This window comes from Xenopus laevis, chromosome 6S, assembly GCF_017654675.1.
Source record: "Xenopus laevis strain J_2021 chromosome 6S, Xenopus_laevis_v10.1, whole genome shotgun sequence".
Classification (NCBI taxonomy): Eukaryota; Metazoa; Chordata; class Amphibia; order Anura; family Pipidae; genus Xenopus; species Xenopus laevis.
In genome coordinates, this window is record NC_054382.1 from 22,323,773 (window position 1) to 22,348,581 (window position 24,809).

The 24,809-nt window shown below is 42.5% G+C and overlaps 1 protein-coding gene across 5 annotated transcripts in view; it reads right to left on the reverse strand.

Moving 5' to 3' along the window:
* Positions 1-7,053: 7,053 nt before the first annotated feature.
* crot.S (carnitine O-octanoyltransferase S homeolog) overlaps positions 7,054-24,809 on the reverse strand; it is a 32,893-nt gene continuing 15,137 nt past the window's right edge. For all 5 annotated transcript variants that reach the window (XM_041567447.1, XM_041567448.1, XM_041567450.1 and 2 more), the window contains 12 exons: positions 23,748-23,856; positions 23,362-23,455; positions 21,918-22,043; positions 21,024-21,125; positions 14,473-14,556; positions 14,283-14,390; positions 13,315-13,445; positions 13,100-13,223; positions 11,506-11,584; positions 11,172-11,265; positions 9,284-9,403; positions 7,054-7,273 (listed from right to left, as the gene is read on the reverse strand). In XM_041567447.1, the coding sequence (XP_041423381.1) occupies positions 7,153-7,273; positions 9,284-9,403; positions 11,172-11,265; positions 11,506-11,584; positions 13,100-13,223; positions 13,315-13,445; positions 14,283-14,390; positions 14,473-14,556; positions 21,024-21,125; positions 21,918-22,043; positions 23,362-23,455; positions 23,748-23,856 (1,292 nt within the window). In that variant the 3' untranslated portion in view covers positions 7,054-7,152. The remainder of the gene's footprint in view (positions 7,274-9,283; positions 9,404-11,171; positions 11,266-11,505; positions 11,585-13,099; positions 13,224-13,314; positions 13,446-14,282; positions 14,391-14,472; positions 14,557-21,023; positions 21,126-21,917; positions 22,044-23,361; positions 23,456-23,747; positions 23,857-24,809) is intronic.

Below are 24,809 nucleotides of genomic sequence, written 5' to 3' on the forward strand. Positions count from 1 at the left end.
CATGGTCTTTCTGCTTCGCCCCTGCCGCACAAGCGCACGCATGCGCACACGCACACAGGGCAGGGCTGTAACTATAGAGGAAGCAGACCCTGCGGCTGCAGGGGGCCCAGGAGGTATAGGGGCTCCCTGCAGCCCCTATATTGCTAAAATAGAACAACCTCTGGATATGTTGGGGCACTAAAATTAATTTGCTGTGGGGCACAGTAACATCTAGTTATGCCACTGCCTATCAGCATCGAGGACTGCATGCGGCCGGTAAGTAACCAGGAAATTTGCCATGCGCGCAGTCCTTGATTAAAAATTGCTTAAAGAACCCTTAGCCCTTGTCATGACTTGTTCTGTATATATAGTGAATAAAGTACCCCCTCTTGTAAATTATAAGGATATTATGAGTTACTGAGAGCTTCATGACCATATAAAAACACGAGGCCTTATAACAACTCAGAGGTCACTTCTAATATCCTCATATTTAGCAACAGGGGGTACTTTATTTATTATAATACACAAGTTTCAGTGAGTCATGTGACCAGCCTACTGGGTGTATTTAATGTTTACAGGTTTTTATATTATACTTAAGATATCACAGAAAGATCCGTTTTCCGCAAAGGCCAGGTCCCAAGCATTCTGGATAATAGGTCCCATACCTGTATAATAAATGAGTTATCAAATATAGCAGCCATTAAAGAAATGCTTTGGAGTGAGGCGCACCATCATTTAAAGTTCAAAAAGTCCACTGGAGTTTTTGAATGAACTTTTACAGGTATGGGACCTGTTATCCAGAATGCTCAGGACCTGGGGGTTTTCCCGATAACCGATCTTTCTGTAATTTGGATCTTCATACCTTAAGTCCACTAGAAAATCACGTAAACATTAAATAAACCCAATAGGCTGGTTTTGCTTCCAATGAGGATTAATTATATCTTAGTTTGGATCATATACAATGTACTGTTTTATTATTACAGAGAAAAAGGAAATAATTTTTTTAAAATTTGGATTGTTTGATTATAACAGTCTATGGGAGACAGCCTTTCCGTAATTCTGAGCTTTCTGGATATCTGATCCCATACCTGTAGTAATAAGACTGCTGCTTTTGGAGCTGGAGTTTCTGGTGCTCAATTCAGATGATACACTCTGAGGCATTCATCTCTTTCATATGTTTTTTGCTGAGGATGAGTCCACAGTTCACTTTAAAGTTTTGGGCAGGCAGGACCTGTCTGATGAGATTTTGCCCCGTGCACAACTAGCATTGCTTTGCCCTATACATTTAGTCCCTGAGTGGGATAATGTGTAAGAACAAGGCATGAAGATTGAGCCTTGCAAAGAGCACTATAGTCACTGTATAATAAACTCTTGCTTGGGGCAGGTAATGAAGAAGAGAAGAAAGAGTTAATGAAAGTATATAAACGCAGGGACACATGGAAAACACAAGCACAATATTTTTCCTGCACATATCATTTTTTATTTGTTACCCTCTGTGATATTACAAGTTAATAAGATTACAAGCTATTATACCTGCCAATAGAAACTCAGTTGTAATTACTGCAAATTAAATAACCAGCCTTTCGTGGTCTATCGCATTGCTTGAGTGCAGTTTTATCCTCCCATAGGCTCTCGTTACTTCAGAGTAAATACAGTGGATGTGCAGCTGATGCTCCTAAAAGGAAAACTTAGAAACAGCAGGGCTTGGCTACAAATACAGCAGCAACCAATCAGTTGTTTCCTTTTATTTTCCAAGCTCACTGTTCAAATCTTATTGCCGATTGGTTGCGACTGGAAACTGCACCGGAGCAATGAAACATTTAGGGCTCTAACTCATGAGCGTTTTTACCTGCGCTCCCCTGCGTTCCGTTTTTTGGCGTTCAGCCGCAGGGGAGCGCAGGAATAGAAGAATTTCATTATTTCAAATGGGGCTGTACTCACACAGGCGCATGTAGGCGCCGAACGCAGGTTGAGACGCAACATGCTGCATTTTTCCTGCGTTCGGCGCCTACACGCACCTGTGTGAGTACAGCCCCATTTGAAATAATGAAATGCGTCTATTCCTGCGCAGGTAAAAACGCTCATGAGTAAGAGCCCTAAAGGTTCATGAATCAGACCTTCTGTTTTTAATACCATTTAAAGCATAGAAGCCGTTAAACATATTTAGTCATAATGTGCTGTTTGAGACCATGGAAAGGGCATCGCTAACGACAATCTTAATACAGTTCAATCAAATAAAATCATAACAATCATAACTAAATGGGACAATAAAAAAAGTACCTGGCGCTGGATTTGATTCTCTTCTGAGTGTTGGGTTTTCTCTGTTTGTCACTAGACATCATTTCAAAATTAAGAATAATTACACACATTTTTTAGTTTGATATTAGAAATTAAAGGGATCCTGTCATCGGAAAACATGTTTTTTTCAAAACGCATCAGTTAATAGTGCTACTCCAGCAGAATTCTTCACTGAAATACATTTCTCAAAAGAGCAAAAAGATTTTTTTTATTCAATTTTAAAATCTGACATGGGGCTAGACATATTGTCAATTTCCAAGCTGCCCCTGGTCATGTGACTTGTGCCTGCACTTTAGGAGAGAAATGCTTTCTGGCAGGCTGCTGTTTTTCCTTCTCAATGTAACTGAATGTGTCTCAGTAGGACATGGGTTTTTACTATTGAGTGTTGTTCTTAGATCTACCAGGCAGCTGTTATCTTGTGTTAGGGAGCTGCTATCTGGTTACCTTCCCATTGTTCTTTTGTTTGGCTGCTGGGGGGGGGGAAGGGAGGGGGTGATATCACTCCAACTTGCAGTACAGCAGTAAAGAGTGATTGAAGTTTATCAGAGCACAAGTTACATGACTTGGGGCAGCTGGGAAATTGACAAAATGTCTAGCCCCATGTCAGATTTCAAAATCGAATATAAAAAAATCTGTTTGCTCTTTTGAGAAATGGATTTCAGTGCAGAATTCTGCTGGAGCAGCACTATTAACTGATTCATTTTGAAAAAATTTTTTTCCCATGACAGTATCCCTTTAAGTATACGTTCAAAGCTAAATAGGAAAGAAGTTCCTCCGGTACATTCCAGAAGGAACATTATCCAGTTAGAACCCAATCAAGCTGGGATTTGGTTTGAGATATTTTCATGACCTGCCTTATCTCTCGTCTTGCTGCCATGCGAATACTGCCATTTTTATTGATCGGGCTACAAATACCCCACCAGCAGAGAGAGTCTTTATAGCACACAATGAAAAGATCAGCCGCTACAGGAGAATATGATTTGGGAATCTTGTCATCAGAAGAGGATCATATCAAAATGGGCTCCCAATGAAAAGGAACTCTCTGCCTTTGCTTGTAACTAGCCCTGGCTACTGCAGTTCGGCTCAGAATAAGAGTTTCGAATGAAGAAAAATATAAACCCTTTCCAGTGTTACAGCTCTTCAGCTCCTGAAATGGAAGATAGTGGAGTAAGTACAATTAAAGAGAAAGCCCTTATTATGGGGTTCAGCTGTGAGACTGAAGTGCTACGCAGCAACAGTGCCAGGCAAGAAAATGCAACCCCTTCCCAACACACAATCCCTGAGCATAATGCTTCAAGAGGAAATAAAAAGGCACCAAATTCCCTGATTTTACCGCAAGGAATCCTTATGTGGAAGACAAATGCCTCTCTGGTGCAATGATTAGGCCACTGGTCTCAGCCGGACATTGCCCATGGGCTTTGGTAATGGAATCACAGCATACATTCACTCCATGCAATAGTTTCTACCAGTGCCCATAGTGGAACAATACAAAGAACATCTGAACGAAATCCCCATGGCTGTGTAGCTGTGCCAAATCACAACAGAGAAAATCTCTGTGCCAATCTTCTACACAGGGGTCCGCAATACACAGGTTGTATTGTACCAGGGTCCAACGAACGGAACAGAATGAATCCGAAACGGGCGGTCAGATAGTGGGACCGCATACACGCAGGATTTTTTACCCTGCCTGATCAAGATCTGGCTGACTTTCGGCCAGATTTCGATCGGGAAAGCCCGTCGGATGGCCCCACACACGGGCCAATAAACTGCCGACTTGGTCTGGCAGCAGCTTTTATCGGCCCGTGTATGGGGCCGATCACATGTATGGGCTTCCACTGACGCCACCTGTGATTCCAGACATTGGCAGTCGCACTGTTGTACAAGGATGTGCTGTGCAAGGGGAAACACACCCAACCATGTCACACTTCTCACATCAGTGGAGGCACTTTCTCTGCAAACTGTCACATCTGATTTTCTGACTGAACACCCACAAAAACTGTGCCTCTGTGTAAGGCCTGTGCAGTAACTCTAAGGGGCAGATTTATCAAGGGATCGAATTGTAAATTTGAATTTTCGAGTTTCAAAATTCACACAATTGAATTTTATTATCCCCTATTCAAATGTAAATTAGAATGTGAGATTTATCACAACTCGGCCATGGAAACAGACCTAATTCGAATATTGCCCACCCACAACCTGCCGAGTTTGTGTACAAGTCAATGGCCCATTCAGCCATTTGGAGATTTTAATAGCCTTCCTGACATTCAAGCGTTTTTTTGGGAGAAAAATTCGATTGGTAAGAATCAAATATGAATCGAATACGATTCAAATTTTCAGGGTCGGAACCATTCGATCGAATATTAGCCATTCAAATTTTTTCTTAAAAAAACCCCCCGTCGATTCACATGAATTCGAAATTCAACCTTTGATAAATGGGCCTCCCAATAAAACCTACTGATAATTCTTCAGCAAAAGTCAATGTGATTAGAAGAACCTATGGCTGGAAAAGGTGCTATTCAGAGGACAAGAGCCAAATCCAGATCAGCATATCTAATAATTAGTCTCCAGAGAATGACACAGTTAATTTGAGTTAAAAAAAAGAATCACATTATATTATCATACATTTTCCTAAGACTCACAATGAATTACTCACTAGCAGTGCAAAAACACTTAACATAATTAGCTTAAATTGCCTTGAAGAACTTGTTTGCTCATGTTAACCCCAGTCAAAGGAGATGCAAGACTCCCCTCTCCCACAATACACTGCTACAATCAAGGAGGGAAGGATATTTGAGGGCACTTGGTTATATTTAGTAATTACTAAACTCCCAGTCATTGAACCAACTGCAAGTTCAGTATCGGTGCAGCTTCACATCACTGCACAATCTCCTGTGTTTGACATTAGGGATATTTAGCCCTTGTTGGGATTCCATTTGGAAGCAGAAGATCAGTTTGAGTAGCACACATAGAACATACATTAATTAAAGTGGACTTGCATTGGATTTGCATTAGGTATACTGCATTGTTTTATGCATGGAAAGCTATATGTGGTTTGCATTGGCGCTGCATTGATACATTTAAAGCCACAGGGTGTGACAGTAAAGTATGGGATATTCAGTGCAATCACAAATGAGAGGAGGAAGATGTACCCAGCTAATTGATAATGCACCTTTTTGGGGGGTGTTGTAGGACTTAAATGTAAAGATAAAGCCTGTGCTGTTTGAGACATGGGAAAGCCATGCACTCACTAATCAAAGGGGTAATTTATACCTCAGGGATCAAATAGGAGTCCTTACTATCATTAAAGGTGGCCATACATGGGCAGATTAAAGGAGAAGGAAACCCTAAAGATGAATAGAAAAATGCCATGTTTTATATACTGAACTTATTGTACCAGCTTAAAGTCTCAGTTTGTCAATAGAAGCAATGATCCAGGATTTCAAACTTGTCACAGGGGGTCACCATCTTGGAAAGTGTCTGCGACACTCACATGCTCAGTGGGCTCTGAGCAGCTGTTGAGAAGCTAAGCTTAGGGGTTGTCCCAAATGTACAAGCAGAAAATGAGGTTAGTCTGTAATATAAACTGATGCTACAGGGCTGATTATTACATTCTGATGCTAATTGCACTGGTTTCTGTGCTGCCATGTAGTAATTATCTGTACTAATTACTAATGAGCCTTATATTGTGACATTTCTATTCTATGTGTACTGTATATTTTGAGTGGCTCCCTAAGCTCAGTAAGTGACAGCAGCACAGAGCATGTGCAGTGAATCAGCAGAAAAGAAGATGGGGAGCTACAGGGGCATCTTTGGAGACACAGATCTTTACTGCTAAAGGGCTGTGGTTGCCTTGGGCTGGTAAATAAGCCCAAAACATAATGTACAACATTTCTAGCTACTCCTTTATTTTAACTTTCCTTGACCTTTAAAGCTACCGAGATTCTGCAGCTTATCTGCTCGTGTATGGGGGCTTCCGACGGGTCTCCCCGATTGATCTCTGGCCAAAAATCGGGCACATATCGATCGGGGAGGTTTGATTTTCTATGTGATCGAGGACTGCGTCTGCTAGTTGATGCGGTCTTCGTCCTGATGGCGCCCATTTTCTTTGTTATAATACAATCGTTGACCCTAGGGCCGAACAATCGAATTAACCCGATATCGCCCTGCAGTTGGGCATATCGGGGAAAGATCCGCTCGTTTAGCGACCTCGCCAAACGAGGGGATCTTATGGTGTATGGCCACCTTAACACTTGATCATATCTGTCTGTTTGAGTTCAGCAGCTGTGGCTTTATACCTAATTACTCTTATTGTGCTAAGAAACTCTTGGTGCTCTTCTTCGATATAATGGAAGTGTCTATCTTATTAAGGGCCAGGCCACACAGGGTGTTTTGGGGAGATTTGGTCGCCTGGCGACTAATCGCATTGTTTTTGCGGCGATCAATCTCCCCAAACGCCTTTCCTGAATATGCGCAGGCTAAAATGAAAAAACGCCGGCGCTAATCACACGCAGTGATTCGTTTTACGAAGTCGCCCGAAGTTTCCTCGTGAGGCAACTTGGGGCGACTTCGGAGAACGAACCGCCAAGTTTGATTAACGCTGGCGTTTTTTCATTTTAGCCTGCGCATATTCAGGGAAGGCATTTGGGAAGATTGGTCGCCGCAAAAACGAGGCGACGAAATCTCCCCAAAACGCCCTGTGTGGACTTACCCTAAACCTGCATCAATTAAGCTGGGTATATCTGTAAGCCCTTATTCTACCAACCATTATGTTGTACACTACAGACAATCCTATACAACTTAGTAGTAGGTTTTTTTTTTGTAATTACTCTGCACATGGATGTGTTAAGTGTCTGTTAAGTGTGCAGGAATCATCTCTTAGAGCTGAGAATGGACCATCAGTTGTATCATCTCATGGAAGTTCTGGAACACAGTTCGGCTCAGTCTCTCTGCGTCAGTCTCAGGGCAGGATTTCCATGAAGTACAGGCCACAACAAACCTAAAATTATAGGTAGATTATGTCATTTGCAGGAAGACTTTGACTGTTTCTAAATGTTCCCACACACACACATGGATTTTTAAAAAGCAGCGAAAAATGCAGTGCAGTAATTGTGATAGAATATACAAAACCAGGGTTGCACTAGGTATTTTCGGGTCGCGGGGTCGTTGTTGGTTGGGTTGCGCGTCTCCTGTAAATTTCTTATCTTATGTTATATTGTCTATATTTTACTCCTTTTAAAATTTTACAAAACTTTTTTTGTCCCTGTCCACTTTTGATGATGTCACTTCCGGTTTGCAGCAACATCACTTCCTGTTTAATGGTAGTCAGCAGGTGTTGCAGGTAGGGTTTCGGATAAGGCTTCAGGTGGAGGATCAAAGTGGGTAAATATGTGGGTTCGGGCCTTATATTGGTTCCGCTCAGGACTCAGGACCACTCGTTGCCCAATCTCTCACAACTACCCTCCCTCTACACATATGTGCACAATGGCAGTAGCACAAACTACCCTTGCGCTGTGATCAGGTCAGGAAAAGGTGGAGTAACAGGGACAGTCTGGGCAAGGGAGCAGGCCTGGCTTGGTGGGGCCCACCAAGGTTTTTCTGCTGGCCCAGTCCGACAATGTACAGAACCAACATTCAATGGAAAAATAAACAATTGTCAGAGGGAATGAGCACAACAGCAGCCTTGCACCACCCATTAGCTGAGAGGACAATAAATTTAAGGGGCCTTTATTTTATAAAAAAGGTAAATGGCGCCCTGCCCAAAAGAGCTTACATTCTGTGTTGTTACCATGGGTACTCAATTAAGCTACCGCTATGGATCGATGCAGAAATTTTTATTGAATCAATCAAGGTAGCCACTGGCCAATTCAACTGATTTCATCAAAATCATTTCATCATTGTCCCTAGCCTTCAGGATTTTAATATTCCAATTTTTATTCCTAAAAAATAAAAATGACTGGTCTGAGGAACTGAATCCCATAGCAGGATATGAGCAATATAAACATTTTCTTAAAGGGGAACTATCGCGAAAATGAAAATTTTATATAAGGTTCATCATACTAAAGTAAAAAAACTTTGTAATACAATCAATAAAATGTTCTGCATTGTTTCTGAAATAATCAAGTTTCTATTCACGATTCAAAAGATATATATATATATATATATATATATATATATATATATATATATATATATTCACGATTCCTCTCTCAACATCTGTTTCTCTTCAATCTGTCTTCATGCAGCAGTTGGGTGTCAGATGAATGATCCAATATATCTTATAGGGGGGCTCCCTTTCCTAGCAGATGTATTAGAGCTTACTCAACTGATTCCAGTACAAACAAAATCTAACAAAATAACTGCCTTTTGCACAAATCCTGCATGTAGAGAGACATGATGTCTAGTGATTTTAATAGAGTGAGCTCTAATAAATCTTCTAGGCAAGAAGAACCCCCTATATTGGATCATTCATCTGACACCCAACTCCTGACTCAAGACAGAATGAGGAGAAACAGATGCTTAGAGAGAAATAGTGAAGATAAACTTGTTTAATTCAGAAACGATACATCATTTTTTATTGATCGTATTTACAAAGTTTCTTATTTCAGTATGCTGAAGCTAAGATTACATTTTCATTTTCGCTATAGTTCCCCTTTAAACTTGTTTTTCTGTTCATACAATCAATATAAATACTGATCAGCATGAACAGCTCATATTCCTACCTACATAATTTGTGTCCAACACAACATCCTGGAGTTTGCTGTTCACTATTAGTTCAATTTCATGGTCATGTAATGGGTAAAGGCTACACAGCCACAAATCTAATGTCACACACATTAATGGCAACCCAGCTGTTTCAGTGACATTACCCATAATTACATTAACGCCACTATGAATCAGTAATGTAATAGCACAGGTACTGGTAAAAGATTTTCTGTGACAGTAGGATATGGCTGATAAACTGGAATGCAACCATAGTAAAGTGTGAGGAACTAAAAAAAACTCGTACCGGTCATCACGTATTCGGTAAAAGAATCCATATCCATTGTGTATCATGGGTACCACAGCTCCATGGACATTAGTGTAGCCTACAAGACTGGTGGACAACAAAAAATTCCCACCTCCGCCACTGTAAAAAAAATGAAGGTGAAATTTGTACAACCATAACATAATGTACATCAAATATATATATATATATATATATATATATATATATATATATATATATATATATATATATATAGTAATAGCAGACGCTCAATAAAGCAGTACAGTGAAACCTCAATTTTGCATCCCATGATGTTGTTTCCCCTCATGTTACATCATCTTTGTAGTCCCACCTATATATTATGCATAATACATTTTTTTTTTTTTTACATTTTCCTGTTTTTTCATGGTCCCCTGAAAACGTAAAATAGTGCTTCTACTATATTTTGGTACTTCCTGAAAACAGCTACAGAGTCACACACAGAGTCAGTACAGGACCACATTTCATATGAAATACTGTGTGATACAGTCTGAAGGACATTTAGTTCTTAGGATTAAATCCACCGCTTGGAGTCTGCAAACTAGTGTTCCTAGTAGAAGAAATTATTGTGTTCCGAATAATAGCAGTGTGTTTAAAAAAGTGAATAAAATCCTTATAATAGCTTTTATTTCCATACACGCAAATGCATTGGGAACAGTACACATTCTATTCCAAATCAAAACATGTAAGTGGAGAAAAGGGAATATTAGGCTGTTCCAAAAAATAGCAGTGTTTGCATCCTTCTTTATAAACTCAAACATTCACTGTATAAACTGAAAAATGCTTCAAGATTTTGCTTTCCTTTGAATCACTGAACTAATATTTTTTTTTTATCTGTGTTGCATGGAGTTGACCAAATTCTGGCACCTGTTACATTCCACAATTCTGCATTTTTGATGACACCCCACAAGTTTTCTATTGGATTAAGGTCCGGGGATTGGGCTGGCCACTCCATAACATCAATGTTGTTTGGTCTGGAACCAAGATGTTACTTGTTTACTGGTGTGTTTGGGGTCGATGTCTCATTGAAACTCCCATTTCAGGGACATTTCCTCTTCGGCATAAGGCAACATGACCTCTTCAAGTATTTTGATGTATTGAAACAGATCCATAACCCCTGGTATTTGATAAATAAGCCCAACACCATAGTATGAGGAACATATCATGATGCTTGTGCCAGCGGCTTCACTGTCTTCACTGTGTACTGTGGCTGAATTCAGTGTTTGGGGGTCGTCTGACAAACTGTCTGCGGTCCCTAGACCCAAAAAGAACAATCTTACTTTCATCAGTCCACAAAATGTTGCGCCATTTCTCTTTAGGCCAATCAATGTGTTCTTTGGCAATTGTAACCTCTTCAGCAAGTCTTTTTTTTTTTTTTTTTCAACAATGGTACTCTGCGGGGGCTTCTTGCTTATAGTTTGGCTTCACATAGGCATTTTCTAATTGTAACAGTATCACAGATAACTTTACACCTTCTTTGATCTTCCTAGAGCTGATCATTGGTTGAGTCTTTGTCATTATGGCTATTCTTCTATCCATTCCAATGGCAGTTTTCTGTTTTCTTCATCGTCTTGCAGGTTTTGGTTGCCATTTTAAAGCAGCTGACATCATTTTAGCTTAGGCAGCCTATCATATTCTGCACTTCTTTATATGTTTTCCCCTCTCCAATCAAATGTTTAATCAAAGTACACTGTTATAAACAATGTCTGGAACGATCCAGTTCAGAGAGAAATGCACTATAACCAGCAGGCACAACATTTAAAGGCCCAATACATTTCAGGAATATTTCCCCCTAAGTTTAACATATTTGCTATAAGAAATGACTGTGTAGCAGGTTCAGACATACACTTTAAATAAAAAAGACAATTACCTTTTTGTGAAGGCTGGGTCTGTAAACAGTTCTGGCACCGGAAGCCCCTGCTCTTTTGCAAGAAGCAGAAGACCCAAAAGGTGTCGGTCAAACCCTGCAATATAAACAATTATTCTAAAAGCCAACATTGGTAATCCGTGTTCTTCGGGGGGCCTTTGTATGTTGTAACCTACTGCTCTATTGTTGCGCTGCAGAGCTAAATCTTCATTAACTGGTTGACAATAAATTAAGATGATAAAGAACTAATGCTCTAAGAGAAACTGTTGACATAATTTTTCATATTTAAATAAAAGACCTGAGAGACATCAATACTTTTCACAATTGGCTGCCTTACCTTTCGCAAGCTGGCATTCCTTCATCATTTTGTTATGCTTTACAAAGGCCTTTAGCATTAGTTCCTGGCGCTGAGCAAGCTGCACAGAGAAACACGCACAAATGTCAATATTTTTATTGATTTCTTGCACAACCTTTGTCCATAGAAAATTCACCGGCACACAGGAATTCCTGTGTGCCGTTGAATTTTCTATGTACCTTGGCTGGGAGGTTGCCGATTTCCCTATCACCGGGCACCAGGACACGCTGCTTTGGCTTTGTGAGGTGTGCGGTTTCTCCAATTTGGCTTGCAACCTTTGTCCATCACAGAGAGGGAGTTTTCACCAACAACACATTATTTATTAGTATTATTTATCTATTAGTTCAGTTGTAGGATAAGTGGTTTTATCGTAGCTCTGCCATTTGCTGCCTTCACGCTTGTACCTAAAGGTGGCCGTACACAGGCAGATTTAAGATGCCAATTTGGGCCTCCTACCCTATCTTTCTGGATAGCTCAGGTGGAGCAAACGTTGCCTGTTTTGGAACAGATTTATTATGCAAGGGGGTGCCCCACGAAATTCAATAAAATCTGGACACTTTGGATATTGCGCAACGAAACATATACAAATAGAACTGTAACTGTTCCCGCCCAACCAATGGACTGGCTTGTTGCTCCCAACTAGACCCTAGTTGACTTGCACCAATTTTTTTTTTCTTTTTACCTGTTCTAATTATTTCCTTTGCAGGTTGGTCCACCCCCCCCCCCCACCTCTACTCTGTGCTGCTCTCTCTTCCTTACTTTTTCTCTCTTTCTTTGCTCTTGTCACTTAATTCTATGTTGGGGATCCCATGGTTATTAATTAAAAATGGCTTACAGAGCAGCTAAATGCAATATACCTGTAACAATTTTTCTCCGGTCAGTACTACATTTTGTATGCCTCTGTAAGTTGATCTACAAAATAAATACCTTTTAAAAAAGATGCCAATTTGGGTCCTTTAAACCGATTCAGCATCTTATCTGCCAGTGTATGAGACCCTCTGACAGGCCTCTCAGACCATTTTCTGACCAAAAATAGGCCAGTTCATGATAAGGCATGTTTGATTTGCCTGCCTGATTGAGGACTGCATTGGCTAATTGATGTAGTCTTCGTGCCGTCGCTTGGTATGCCCATCATTGTAATCAGATAGTTTGGCCATAGGGCCGAACAATCGAATAAGCCCAATATTGCCCACCTTTTGGTGGGCATATCAGGGGAAAGACCCTCTTCTTTGGCGACCTGGCCAAATGAGCAGTTCTTACAGTGTATGGCCACAAAGGGGCAGATTTATCAAAGTGTGAAACTAAAGTTCACCACAGTAAAAAGCCCACACTCTCTATTCATTCCTATGGGATTTTTTGAGGCATATTTTTCAAATGGTGAACTCTAACTTTCACCCATTGATAGAACTTAAAGTAAACGTAACTATAACATTATCTACTTGAATTTACAGCAGAACACCCAAATATGAAGAGCAAAAAGCTCCATGAAATGCTGGACTCTAAACTTAGTGCAAGAATCTACCTATCACACATACACACTAATTTTTCTGACAACATCATACTTAACAACACTTACTGTGGATAGGGGATCTAGCATAGAGCGGCACCAATTCACAGCTTCTACTGTGCACGGTCTCATGGTCTCTGTGCGCCCATGGAAGAACATCCGAGTGGTGGCTGTTTCATAGCAAGAACCAGGACTAGAAAAATAAAAGGGAAATTGGAAATACTGATATGCAGTACTGTGTGTGTAGCTGAGACCTTTGTAGATGCAAACAGTGAGTGACTCACCATCCATGAATCTTATAATATGCTAGCTGAAGAGCAAGCTGCACAAAGGTGTCTGGATGAAGCTTCTTTTTCTTCACGAGCTGCTTTCCAAAAGCGGTGAATGCATAATTCACTATTTGTAAATCAGATGCCTGAAAAAAAAATCAGATAAAGTATTATTCAAATAGGAATAAAGTCTACTTGGGAACATTCAATCATTCAAGTCCGCCACTAGTTATGAATAAACATTGCACAAGCATGTTTGGACTTCAAATAAAAAGCCTAAAGCCTAAAGATCTGATTGTACGAATCGAGCAGCTGTACGATTTTCAGAGTCCTGAAATTTTTTGTCTGGCGGAGATCGGTCGTTTGGTCGATCGGACAGGTTAAAAGATTTCTGTCGGCTGGCAATAATATCTCTGCATGTATTGCCGATAGTACAATTTTCAGAGGGAGACTGTCACTAGCTTTTGTCTGACATAACTTTTGAACGATTGATTTGATCTGTTCTTTTGTACTTTATTGGATCGGAATGGTTAGTGGCAGGTCGGGGAAAGTCCGATTGTACAATGATTCGTACGATCGGATCTTTGTGTTTATGGCCAGCTTTATATGGACTTTACTTGCATGAACTTGTTTTATCTTGGCAAAAACAGATCATGTGTTTCACTATCAGCAACTGATAAAGCTCTCCACTTTCTACCATACTAAGCACGGCCTTCCTGAATGTATTTCCATCACCTAAATTTACACTGTGCTGAGTTCCTCTTTCACTGCAAAATGCATGGCCCAGACAGTTCTAAATATAATCTGCAAGTATAACGATCTATGGAAAGAAAGCATGACGACAATCTAAAATTTGCTAGGGGCATTCTGTAACATTAAAATGTAACTTCAAGATGAACTGCCGCTTTAAGTGGAACTTTTAAAACTATTATGTCTTATGTGAAGCTATTATATTAGATTTAAAAGAAAACAATAGAGCTCACCTGCTTGTAATACTGCTCTTTGGCAAGAGCTATGTCGTTTAGGATTCTCTGGTCCACAGTAAAGACAAGCTCTTTAGGATTATGCAGCTCCCGCACTGCTGCTGAGCCCTGCAAAGTGGATTCTTATATTTATAATCAGATCAAATTCTGCTTCTTCTCTTCCATTACAATTGCAATGCTAGACGCTTACCTTCCAACGGCCTTCGCAAGCTTTGACGTTCTGGTCAATGTAATCACACATTGCTACCAATACCATGGCATCATATGGGGCATGCTGTAAAACAAATATATTTCAGATATTATGAGGTTAAATTTTTAATTTTAAAAACGCCCCTAAACTCCCGTGAATTCAAAATTCAACAGTAATCAAAATTTAATAAAAATAAATAAATAACATTTTTAAAAATCAACCCGAAAACTCGAATCGAATTCGATTTGAGTTTTTTCCTCCAAAGAAAATCGAATGTCAGGGAGGCTGGAAACAACTCCAAATTGAACCTCTCCCATTGTCTCAAACAGCAAATAGGCAGGTTTTAGGTGGCAAATAGTTGAATTCTAATTTTTAAACAGCCAGAGCATGATAAATCTCGAAAATCTAATTTTTTTTTTAAAAACTCGAATCGAATTTGAAAAACTTCCTAAGACCTCGGGTGCTTGTTTGCGTTAATAAAACATACTCTTTTAACTTGAATACTGAAGTTGGCGGTTTCTGTGGAGATCCGGAGCACGCTGCTACAATTGGTGATTTTTGAATAACTCCCTAGTCAAGTTTTGACCATAAAATTTTTTGAAAAATTCAAATTTCTAATTTGAATTCTCAATTCGACCCTTGATAAATCTGCCCTAGATGTGGCAAAAATGTAGGTGATTGACAGAAGGACTTATAGGTAGGCTTACACCCTGGGCATTTGGCTCATAAGAGTATGGTACAATTTTGAATTATAGGCCATATGATCCTCTTCTGTCATTGACATGTAAGGTCTTCTTTAAAAAATGCCCAGGGTTTTAGAAACCTCACCAGAAGGTTATGAATGGTCAAACAGCAGCAGGTTACATTGTAAATAGCCTATTCCAGGCAGTAGAATGAAGTGGGAATGGAGCTGCACTTTTGCAGGGCAAAGAGAATGGATGCAATTTGCCACTGTCTCCGCCACATATAGCATGGGGATTTGTGATCCTTTGCTTTCTATCCCGTATGACATGTGGAAACATCTTTATTCTGAGGCATAAGCCAGCACTCTCCCATTCAGCACCATGTTTTTAATGGAGCTTTAGATCATCCATATGTATTCAATGCATTAACGGGACTGTCAGGGAGCCGGGAGCTCCCTCCAGGAAGGTTGTCTGGATCAAGGAGGAAGCCCTCTTGAGGGAACAAGGTCGCGGTATCCAAAGGGTTAAACGGAGAATAGTCAGGATCAGGCAAGAGTTCACAGGCAGGCAGAATACAAACAAAGTCCAAAGTCCAGGCAAAGGGTCAGGATACAAGGCAGGAACAAGATTAGGCAATAAGGCACACAGGAAACCCAGGATATGCTTCAGGAAAGTAATCCTATTCTTGGGCGCCATTCTGGCGTCTAGTTGGCGTTTTTATTTTCAAATTTGGCGCCATTCTGACGTCATTGACGCTCTTGCGCCGACGTCGGCGCGCTGACGTCATCGCCCGGCGCCGCTACCCACGTGGCGGCCATGGGCGCCGCCATTTTGGGAGCGACGCCGGCGAAGATGGACGCGCCGCCCGGAGCTCCTGGGCCTGCTCCGGGCGGCGATCGTTACAGTACCCCCCCCCTCACGGGGGGCCTCTGGACCACCAGGACTTGGCTTCTGGGGAAACTTGGAATGGAACTCCCTCACCAGACGAGGAGCGTGAACATCACGGTGTCCTTCCCAGGAGCATTCTTCAGGGCCAAAGCCCTTCCACTGAATGAGGTACTGAAGGGACCCTCTGGAGATTCTGGAGTCTAGGATTTTCTCCACCTCGTACTCGAGTTGACCCTCCACTGAGATGGCAGGAGGAGGAGACTGACCGCCAGAGAACCGGTTGGTGATGGCGGGTTTCACCAGAGACACGTGGAACACGTTGGGCATTCTCATCTCTGGTGGAAGCTGGAGTCTGACAGCCACAGGGTTGATTATCTCCAAGATGGGAAATGGTCCCACGAATTTTGGACCCAACTTGGGAGATGGTATCTTCAACCGGATATTCCTGGAAGAGAGCCAGACATTATCACCCACCTTGTAGAGAGGAGAGGATCTTCGACGACGATCCGCGAAAGTCTTATGAACAAGAGCACTCTTCTCTAGGTTCAACTTGGTCGCAGCCCAAATAGCAGACATATGGGCTGCGGAGTCGTCAGCAGCCGGGACGTCAGATAGCACAAAGTCTTGGGGAAAAGCTTGAGGATGCTGACCATACACCGACATGAACGGAGACCTTCCTGTAGAGGAATGACAAGCATTATTATGAGCGAATTCCGCCCATGGGAGGAGATCAGACCAGTCATCCTGGCAGAGGGATACGTGGTTCCTCAGGAACTGCTCCAGGGCTTGGTTGACACGTTCAGCTGCCCCATTCGTTTGCGGGTGGTATGCAGATGAAAACTGAAGAACAATTCCCAGGTCTTTGCATAAGGAACGCCAGAACTTGGCAGTAAACTGGGTGCCTCTATCGGAGACGATCTCCACCGGGAAACCATGCAGGCGGAAGATGTACTGGATAAATAGCTGGGACAACTCCACCGCAGAGGGCAACTTCTTCAGAGGGATGAAATGGGCCATTTTGGAGAAGCGGTCAATAACAACCCAGATCACAGTATTCCCACCGGAGGGAGGAAGTTCGACAATAAAGTCCATAGAGAGGTGCGTCCATGGACGAGAGGGTACCGGCAAAGGCTGTAACAACCCACTGGGGCGGGAATGGCTAGGCTTAGAAGTGGCGCAGACATTACAAGCAGCCACAAAGTCCTTTACATCCTTGCGGATATCAGGCCACCAGACTAGGCGCCTCAAGAGTTCAAGGGTCTTAGCCGAACCAGGATGTCCAGCTTGCCTGGAGCAGTGGGTTTGTTGCAGGATGGCCAGGCGAAGTTCAGGAGGCCATGCCAATCGGAGTATCTTGAGGAGCCGAGGACTGCCCAGCCAGAATCTGGTCGGCAAATTGGGGATACAGAGAGGCAATGATCTTGACTGGTGGAATGATTGGTTCCTGTCTCTCAGGGTCACGGTCCACCGGAGTGAAGCTACGAGACAAGGCGTCGGCCTTCAGATTTTTGGAACCTGGGCGATAAGTCAAAACAAAGTTAAATCGGGAAAAGAAAAGGGCCCACCTGGCTTGTCTGGGATTTAGCCTCTTGAGGGACTGTATGAACTCCAGATTCTTGTGATCAGTGAAAATCTGGACAGGAATTTCAGAACCCTCCAGGAGGTGACGCCATTCTTCAAGGGCAAGCTTGACTGCCAAGAGTTCTCGATTCCCGACGTCATAGTTCTGCTCTGCGGATGAGAACTTCTTGGAGAAAAACGCACAGGGGTGCAATTTTCCATCAGAGGAATATCTCTGAGACAGGATAGCTCCGGCTCCGACTTCAGAAGCATCAACTTCGATGCAGAAGGGTAGTGCAGGATTGGGATGTCGAAGAACAGGAGCGGACGTGAAGGCCTCTTTCAAGGACTGAAAGGCTTCTATAGCAGATGGAGGCCACAGGCTGGGTTTACCCCCTTTTCGGATGAGGGCCAGGATAGGTGCAATGCGGGAAGAGAACCCCCGGATGAACTGTCGATAATAATTAGCAAATCCGATGAATCTCTGGATTGCTTTGGTACTCAGTGGGAGAGGCCACTCCTGGATGGCCGACACTTTCACGGGGTCCATCTCAAATCCCTCTGGAGAGATAATGTATCCTAGGAAGGGGATCTTGGATACCTCGAAAACACACTTCTCCAACTTGGCGAAGAGAGAGTTCTTCCTCAGACGAGAGAGTACCTCCTTCACCTGGGAGCGATGACTTTCAAGGTCCTTGGAAAAGATCAGGATGTCGTCCAAGTATACGACTACGAACCTTCCTAGGAGATCTCGGAACACATCATTCACAAACTCCTGGAAGACGGCAGGGGCATTGCATAGGCCGAAGGGCATAACGAGATATTCATAGTGCCCATCCCGAGTGTTGAATGCCGTCTTCCATTCGTCACCCTCCCGGATGCGAATGAGGTTGTAGGCCCCCCGGAGATCCAACTTGGAGAAAATCTTTGCCCCTTTCAGCTGGTCAAAGAGCTCGGCAATCAGGGGCAGAGGGTATCTGTTTTTCACGGTGATTTTATTCAGACCCCGATAGTCTATACAAGGCCGAAGGCCTCCGTCCTTCTTCTCCACGAAGAAGAACCCAGCCCCTGCAGGAGAGGTAGAAGGGCGGATAAACCCCCGCTGGAGATTTTCTTGGATGTACTCCTTCATAGCGGTAGTCTCTGCAGGAGAGAGAGGGTAGGTGCGCCCTCTGGGGGGCATAGCTCCAGGCAGGAGTTCAACCGGACAGTCGTAGGAGCGATGTGGGGGAAGGAACTCTGCAGACTTTTTACAAAACACATCGGAAAATCCCTTATAAGTGGAGGGCAAAGTCTTTAATTCCGCAGAGGAGACATTCACCTTCTCGAGGGGTTTTGGCGGAAGGCAATGTTGCAGGCAAAATAAACTCCAACGAGAGATCTGCCCAGTGGACCAGTCTATGGTGGGGTTATGCAGACGTAACCATGGAAGACCCAATATCACTGGAGTAGAAGGACAGGGGATGATGAAGAATGAAAGTTTTTCTTGATGCAGCGCCCCAACTTGTACAGATAGTTCCGCCGTGAACTTTGTGACGAATTCAAACTCCAGGGGTTTGTCATCTATGGCAGTAATTCGCAGGGGAGAAGACAATGGAAGCAGAGGAATCTTCATGCGTTCGGCAAAAAAGGCATCCATGAAATTGCCATCCGCTCCGGAGTCGAGGAAGGCCCTTTCGAAGATAGACTTACTTGCCAGGTGAATCTGCAAAGGAAGGAGAAGCCTGCGTGAATTTTCTTGATACTTCTCCAGAGAACCTCGAGTGATGCCCCCTACATGAGAAACCTGAGACATACCTCGGGGTACAAAACTCTTGGCTTTGGCAGGACAGGCGTTGGCAAAATGGGAATGCCCACCACAGTATAAACAGAGACCTGCCATACGTCTTCGGAGTCTTTCCTGCTCGGAGAGGCGAGTCTTTCCTACTTGCATGGGTTCCTCCAAGGGAGACGTCGACACATGGGTCACAGGAACAGCGGGTGTTTGCAGAATCGGCCTTTGAAAGCGAGGGGCCAACATGGGAGAAAATCGTCTACTGCGCTCTCTCTCCACCTGGTGCTCTCTGAGACGAGTGTCCACCTTAATGGATAGAGCGATCAACCCTTCCAGGGTGTCAGGAGTCTCTCTGGAGACGAGATCATCTTTGATGCGGATGGATAGGCCTTGGTAGTATACAGCCTTGTAAGCGTCATCACACCAGGAAGTCTCCGCCATCAGTGTTCGGAAGTCTATAGCATACTCATTGACACTGCGGCTTCCTTGCCGGAGCTGCAAGAGACGGGCAGGGGCGTTCGTAACCCGACCTGGAGCATCAAAGACTATACGAAAAGCTTGGAGAAAGTCTTTAACATCAAAAGTCAGCGGGGAATTCTTCTCCCAAAGAGACGTTGCCCACTCCAGTGGCTTGCCTTCCAATCGAGACATCACATACCCCACCTTGGAACGCTCGCTTGGAAACTGTGTGGGTTGGAACTCAAATTGAATTTGGCATTGCGTGGCAAATCCCCTGCAAGCTTGTGGGTCCCCACTGAAACGAGGGGGAGGTGGAATGCGAGGCTCACCTGTCGGGTAGCTTGTGTTCGTGGGGGCTGCCGCCATGGGGGGATCCCCAGTAGGTGGAGCAGTGGAGGACGCAGAAGGCACTTGAGCCAGCAGGACATCGAGTGCTTGCCCAATGCGAACCTGCTGGTTTTCGTAGTCCTCCATGCGGGATGCCAGTCCGCGGAGCGCTCGTCCGACATGAGGTGTGGCTTCCTCAGAAGGATCCATGGCCCAAGAATAATGTCAGGGAGCCGGGAGCTCCCTCCAGGAAGGTTGTCTGGATCAAGGAGGAAGCCCTCTTGAGGGAACAAGGTCGCGGTATCCAAAGGGTTAAACGGAGAATAGTCAGGATCAGGCAAGAGTTCACAGGCAGGCAGAATACAAACAAAGTCCAAAGTCCAGGCAAAGGGTCAGGATACAAGGCAGGAACAAGATTAGGCAATAAGGCACACAGGAAACCCAGGATATGCTTCAGGAAAGTAATCCTATTCTTGGGCGCCATTCTGGCGTCTAGTTGGCGTTTTTATTTTCAAATTTGGCGCCATTCTGACGTCATTGACGCTCTTGCGCCGACGTCGGCGCGCTGACGTCATCGCCCGGCGCCGCTACCCACGTGGCGGCCATGGGCGCCGCCATTTTGGGAGCGACGCCGGCGAAGATGGACGCGCCGCCCGGAGCTCCTGGGCCTGCTCCGGGCGGCGATCGTTACAGGGACAAAGACCCAAATTAATTAAAAGTACATTTATTTAAAACACAAATTCAGTTCTTTCCAGAAGCTTCACTGAATTTTGTCGACTAGATGAAACTATTATATCGTAATTTATCTGTGGTTACTTGTCCTTATAATGCAGTCAGGTCCAATTAAAGCCCTTACTTACATCACAGTTGGAGCCAAATACCCCATTGCTCCAGGCAACGAGATTATAGGATTTGTCACCCCAGCGAACAGTAGGGTCCCCAGCAAGAGCCAACATTGCAATCTATACAAGTGAAAAGAAAGAGGTGTATTAGAAAACATGCTTAAAGGATCAGTAACATACATTTTTTTATTAAAAAATTCATTAGTGTAGAATGAAAAAAAATTTAACTTTTAAATCACTAAGTCTTTATTAAGAAGAATTACCGAAACTCCGCTTGCGCTCCTCTTCAGAAAAGGCGACACGGCGACGATCCATCATGCGGCGCTCGATTTCTCCTCCCTGGCTATATCCTATAAGGAAAGCAGGGAGGAGAAATCGAGCATCGCACAATGGATCGCCTTTTCTGAAGAGGAGTGCAAGCGGAGTTTCGGTAAGTTATTTCTTAATAAAGAGCAATTTAAAAGTTCAATATGTCTTTGTGGTTTTTTAATAAAAAAAAATGAAGTTACTGGTCCTTTAAAACAAGCTGACCCTATAGACCCACACTGGCAATTCTCCTGTATGTCAGTCTAATAAAATAAATGTGATCAATGTGTTCAACATTCCCTAAGGGAGAGTACACGAGACAGCAACATCAAACCTGCAATTTCTTTCCCTACACTACTCTGGACTCATACAATCCTACTTTCAGTTGTTGCAGTTATTTAACTCTTTTATCTAAACTTTCTGACTGTCAGGAAATGTTTTAACCATATTGATTTATCAATGTTTGATAGACATGTACCTACTACAGTCACAGCTCCCCCACTGTTGGGCCCTAGGCACATTCCTCTTCTGCCTTCCCCTATTTTTGGCCCTACAATAAACTTAACCCTTTTATTATAAAATAAATAGCATTTATTATCAAACTACCTGGCTGTAGTCTTCAGGCGTTCCATATGGACTTGCATCATCAAGGGACAAAATGAACAGGCTGTTCTGGATATCTTCTAGATGGCTTGAGTTCTTTGGATCAAGGCTAATGAGGTGCTCCCGCGTCTAATAATAAAAATAATAAATAAATAATTTAATAACAAATAAGAGTGAATATATGTCAGAAATTGTTTAAGGGGTAATGCTACAGCAAGAGATTGGTGTGTCATGAAGCTTCAGTTTCATTTAAGTTCATTTGTCACCAACACAGCTAAATTCAGATAACTAATTCAATAACAAATATCATGGCTGGTCCTAGCAGATGTTAGGAAAAGCATACTGATTATAGTCAACTTCCAATTTAAAAGGGGTTATCTATCCCACTAGACTTGTATGGTACAGGTCATATAGCTTCAGCCTTCAGAACTCATTGATGACATGATAAACGTATTGATCAAGTCAAAAACAGTTGAGTGTAGTACTGGTCAGACCAGGGATGACTATGACGTAGTTGGGCATCTTAAATATATTGCAATATATGGACAAACAATCCCTGTTTTGTTTAAAGGGGACGGCATTTTATGTAGCTTAAGGCAAAATGTCATAAATAGAGTAATAATGGGTTGAGTGCCGAGGACTCTTTGTATTTGTCTGTATGAATTTTGTGGTCACAGCCTCATTGCATCCCTGCTTAATGGTTTAAAAATGATTGGTGAGCACAACTTTCCCTTGTTTGTTATACAGGCGCAGTGGCCAGCTCCATGTTGTAGCTCCCACCCTTTCCGGCTATAGTCAGGTGATCCCAATGGTGGCAAATTAAAGGGCAACTAAGTTTGCGAGTTTTAACCTTGAAACTAAGTATGTTAGTCCCTGTGTAAAATGTATAATGAAGTAATAGAATTCTTAATGAATCAGATGAAAATGAAAGCAAGTGTAAGACTGGCCAGACCATGACTTTGACGTAGTTGGTCATCTTAAATATATTGCAATATATGGACAAATAATCCCTGTTTTGTTTAAAGGTGAAGGCATTTTTTGATAGCTTAAGGCACAAAATGTCTCACTGTCCTAACCAGATTGATAATGGATTGAGAGCAGAGGACCCCTTGTATTTGCCAGAATTATGCATTCAGTTTAGGATTTGGTCAAATCCTGGCACTTTTTGCAGGATCCTAATCCTTAGACGTTTTCAGCCAAACCTTTATATTCACATCATTTTAAAGCAATGCACAATGTGTGTAGCTGCAAATATGAAGTTGTAGTCCACAGTCAATTCAATTTTTTTGCCAATCTAATTATGCAAATTAGGGTTCAGTTTAGATTAATCTACAAATCTTTTCTGCAGTATGCAGCCAAATCAGCAGGCAGCCAAATCAAAAATGTTCGATTTGGGGCATGTTTAGTGCCCACCTGAATAAAAAAAGTGAAGCAAATGGCCTGTTACCTGAGCCCAGCGTGTCCTTTCCTCAGTAGTGAGAGCTGACAGCCCGATGCCTGCAGGTTCAGTCTGACAAATATTTTGAATATACTGAAGTTGCCTAAAGAAAAACAGCAAAATAAAAAAAAAACAATGTAAAAAAACTGTATTAATGATTACAACTTTGCTGCTACTGTCTGCTACAGTCACGTGACTGGGGGCAGCTGGAAAACTGACAAATTGATTTCCAAATTAAATAAAAAAAAATCTGTTTGTTCTTTTGAGAAATGATTTTCAGTGCAGAATTCTGCTGGAGCAGTACTATTAACTGATGCGTTTTGAAAAAAACATGTTTTCCCATAACAGTATCCCTTTAAATAACAGTTTCTTATTGAAGAAATATTGTAAACAACCTTAACAACTCAGGTGGAGTCAGGATCTGCCCTTCAGGAACTGCATCAAATGTGAATATCCTTCCTCTGGCCATCACAGCAAGGCGCGTTGGGCAACTGCCTTCACTCACTGGAACACAGTGACAGACATTAGATCTAAAGCAGCAAGGCTGTCAATATGCTTCTACCCAATCACAAATACCAGGTTCAGGGGATGAGTTTATACTATTGGCTCTAGTGCCTTCAAGGACAAAACCCTTCATATTAACAATACAATCTGTTTGAATACATTAAAAAGCAGTAGATAACATTCAGAAACTATAGTAAAAGTGTGCAAGAAATGTTTAATATACAGTAGTTACATCGGTTTGAAAAAATACCAAAGTCCATCAAGTTCAACCCCATACCTCCCAACATTTTGGAAGTAAAAAGTGGGACAAAAAATGTTTTTCCGCACGTAGCGCAGCAATTATTTGACCACACCCCTTTTTGTGGCCACACCCCTACTTACCATGTTTGTTTTACAAAATTTGGCAGGTTATGAAAGTTTGAAAATATTTCTCCTTATCTAAACTGTGTTTTTGTGTCTCAAAATTGTTACAAAGTATCTTATTTGCACCTGTTAGCTGTTCTGGGCTCTCTGCTAAAAGCCAATTAAGTGAGAAACTTTGTTTCTTTTTCTGGCTGTTCAGTGCAGAGAAAAGAGGGACTTTCCAGTAAAAATGAGGGACTGCGGGTTGAGCTGTCAAAAGAGGGACTGTCCCTCCAAAAAAGGGACAGTTGGGAGGTATGCAACCCCTCCAAATGAAAATAAGCATCCATACACACACTCACACTGACCCCTCCATACACTCACAAAAACTTTATATACCCATTTATATGTATATGGGTAATATGTGTAGAATATATGAACATCACTAGGGATGTAGCGAACGGCGGAAAAAATGTTCGCGAACATATTCGCGAACTTGCGACAAAACATGCGAATAGTTCGCGAACGTCGCGAACCCCATAGACTTCAATGGGAAGGCGAATTTTAAAAGCTAGAAAAGACATTTCTGGCCAGAAAAATGATTTTAAAGT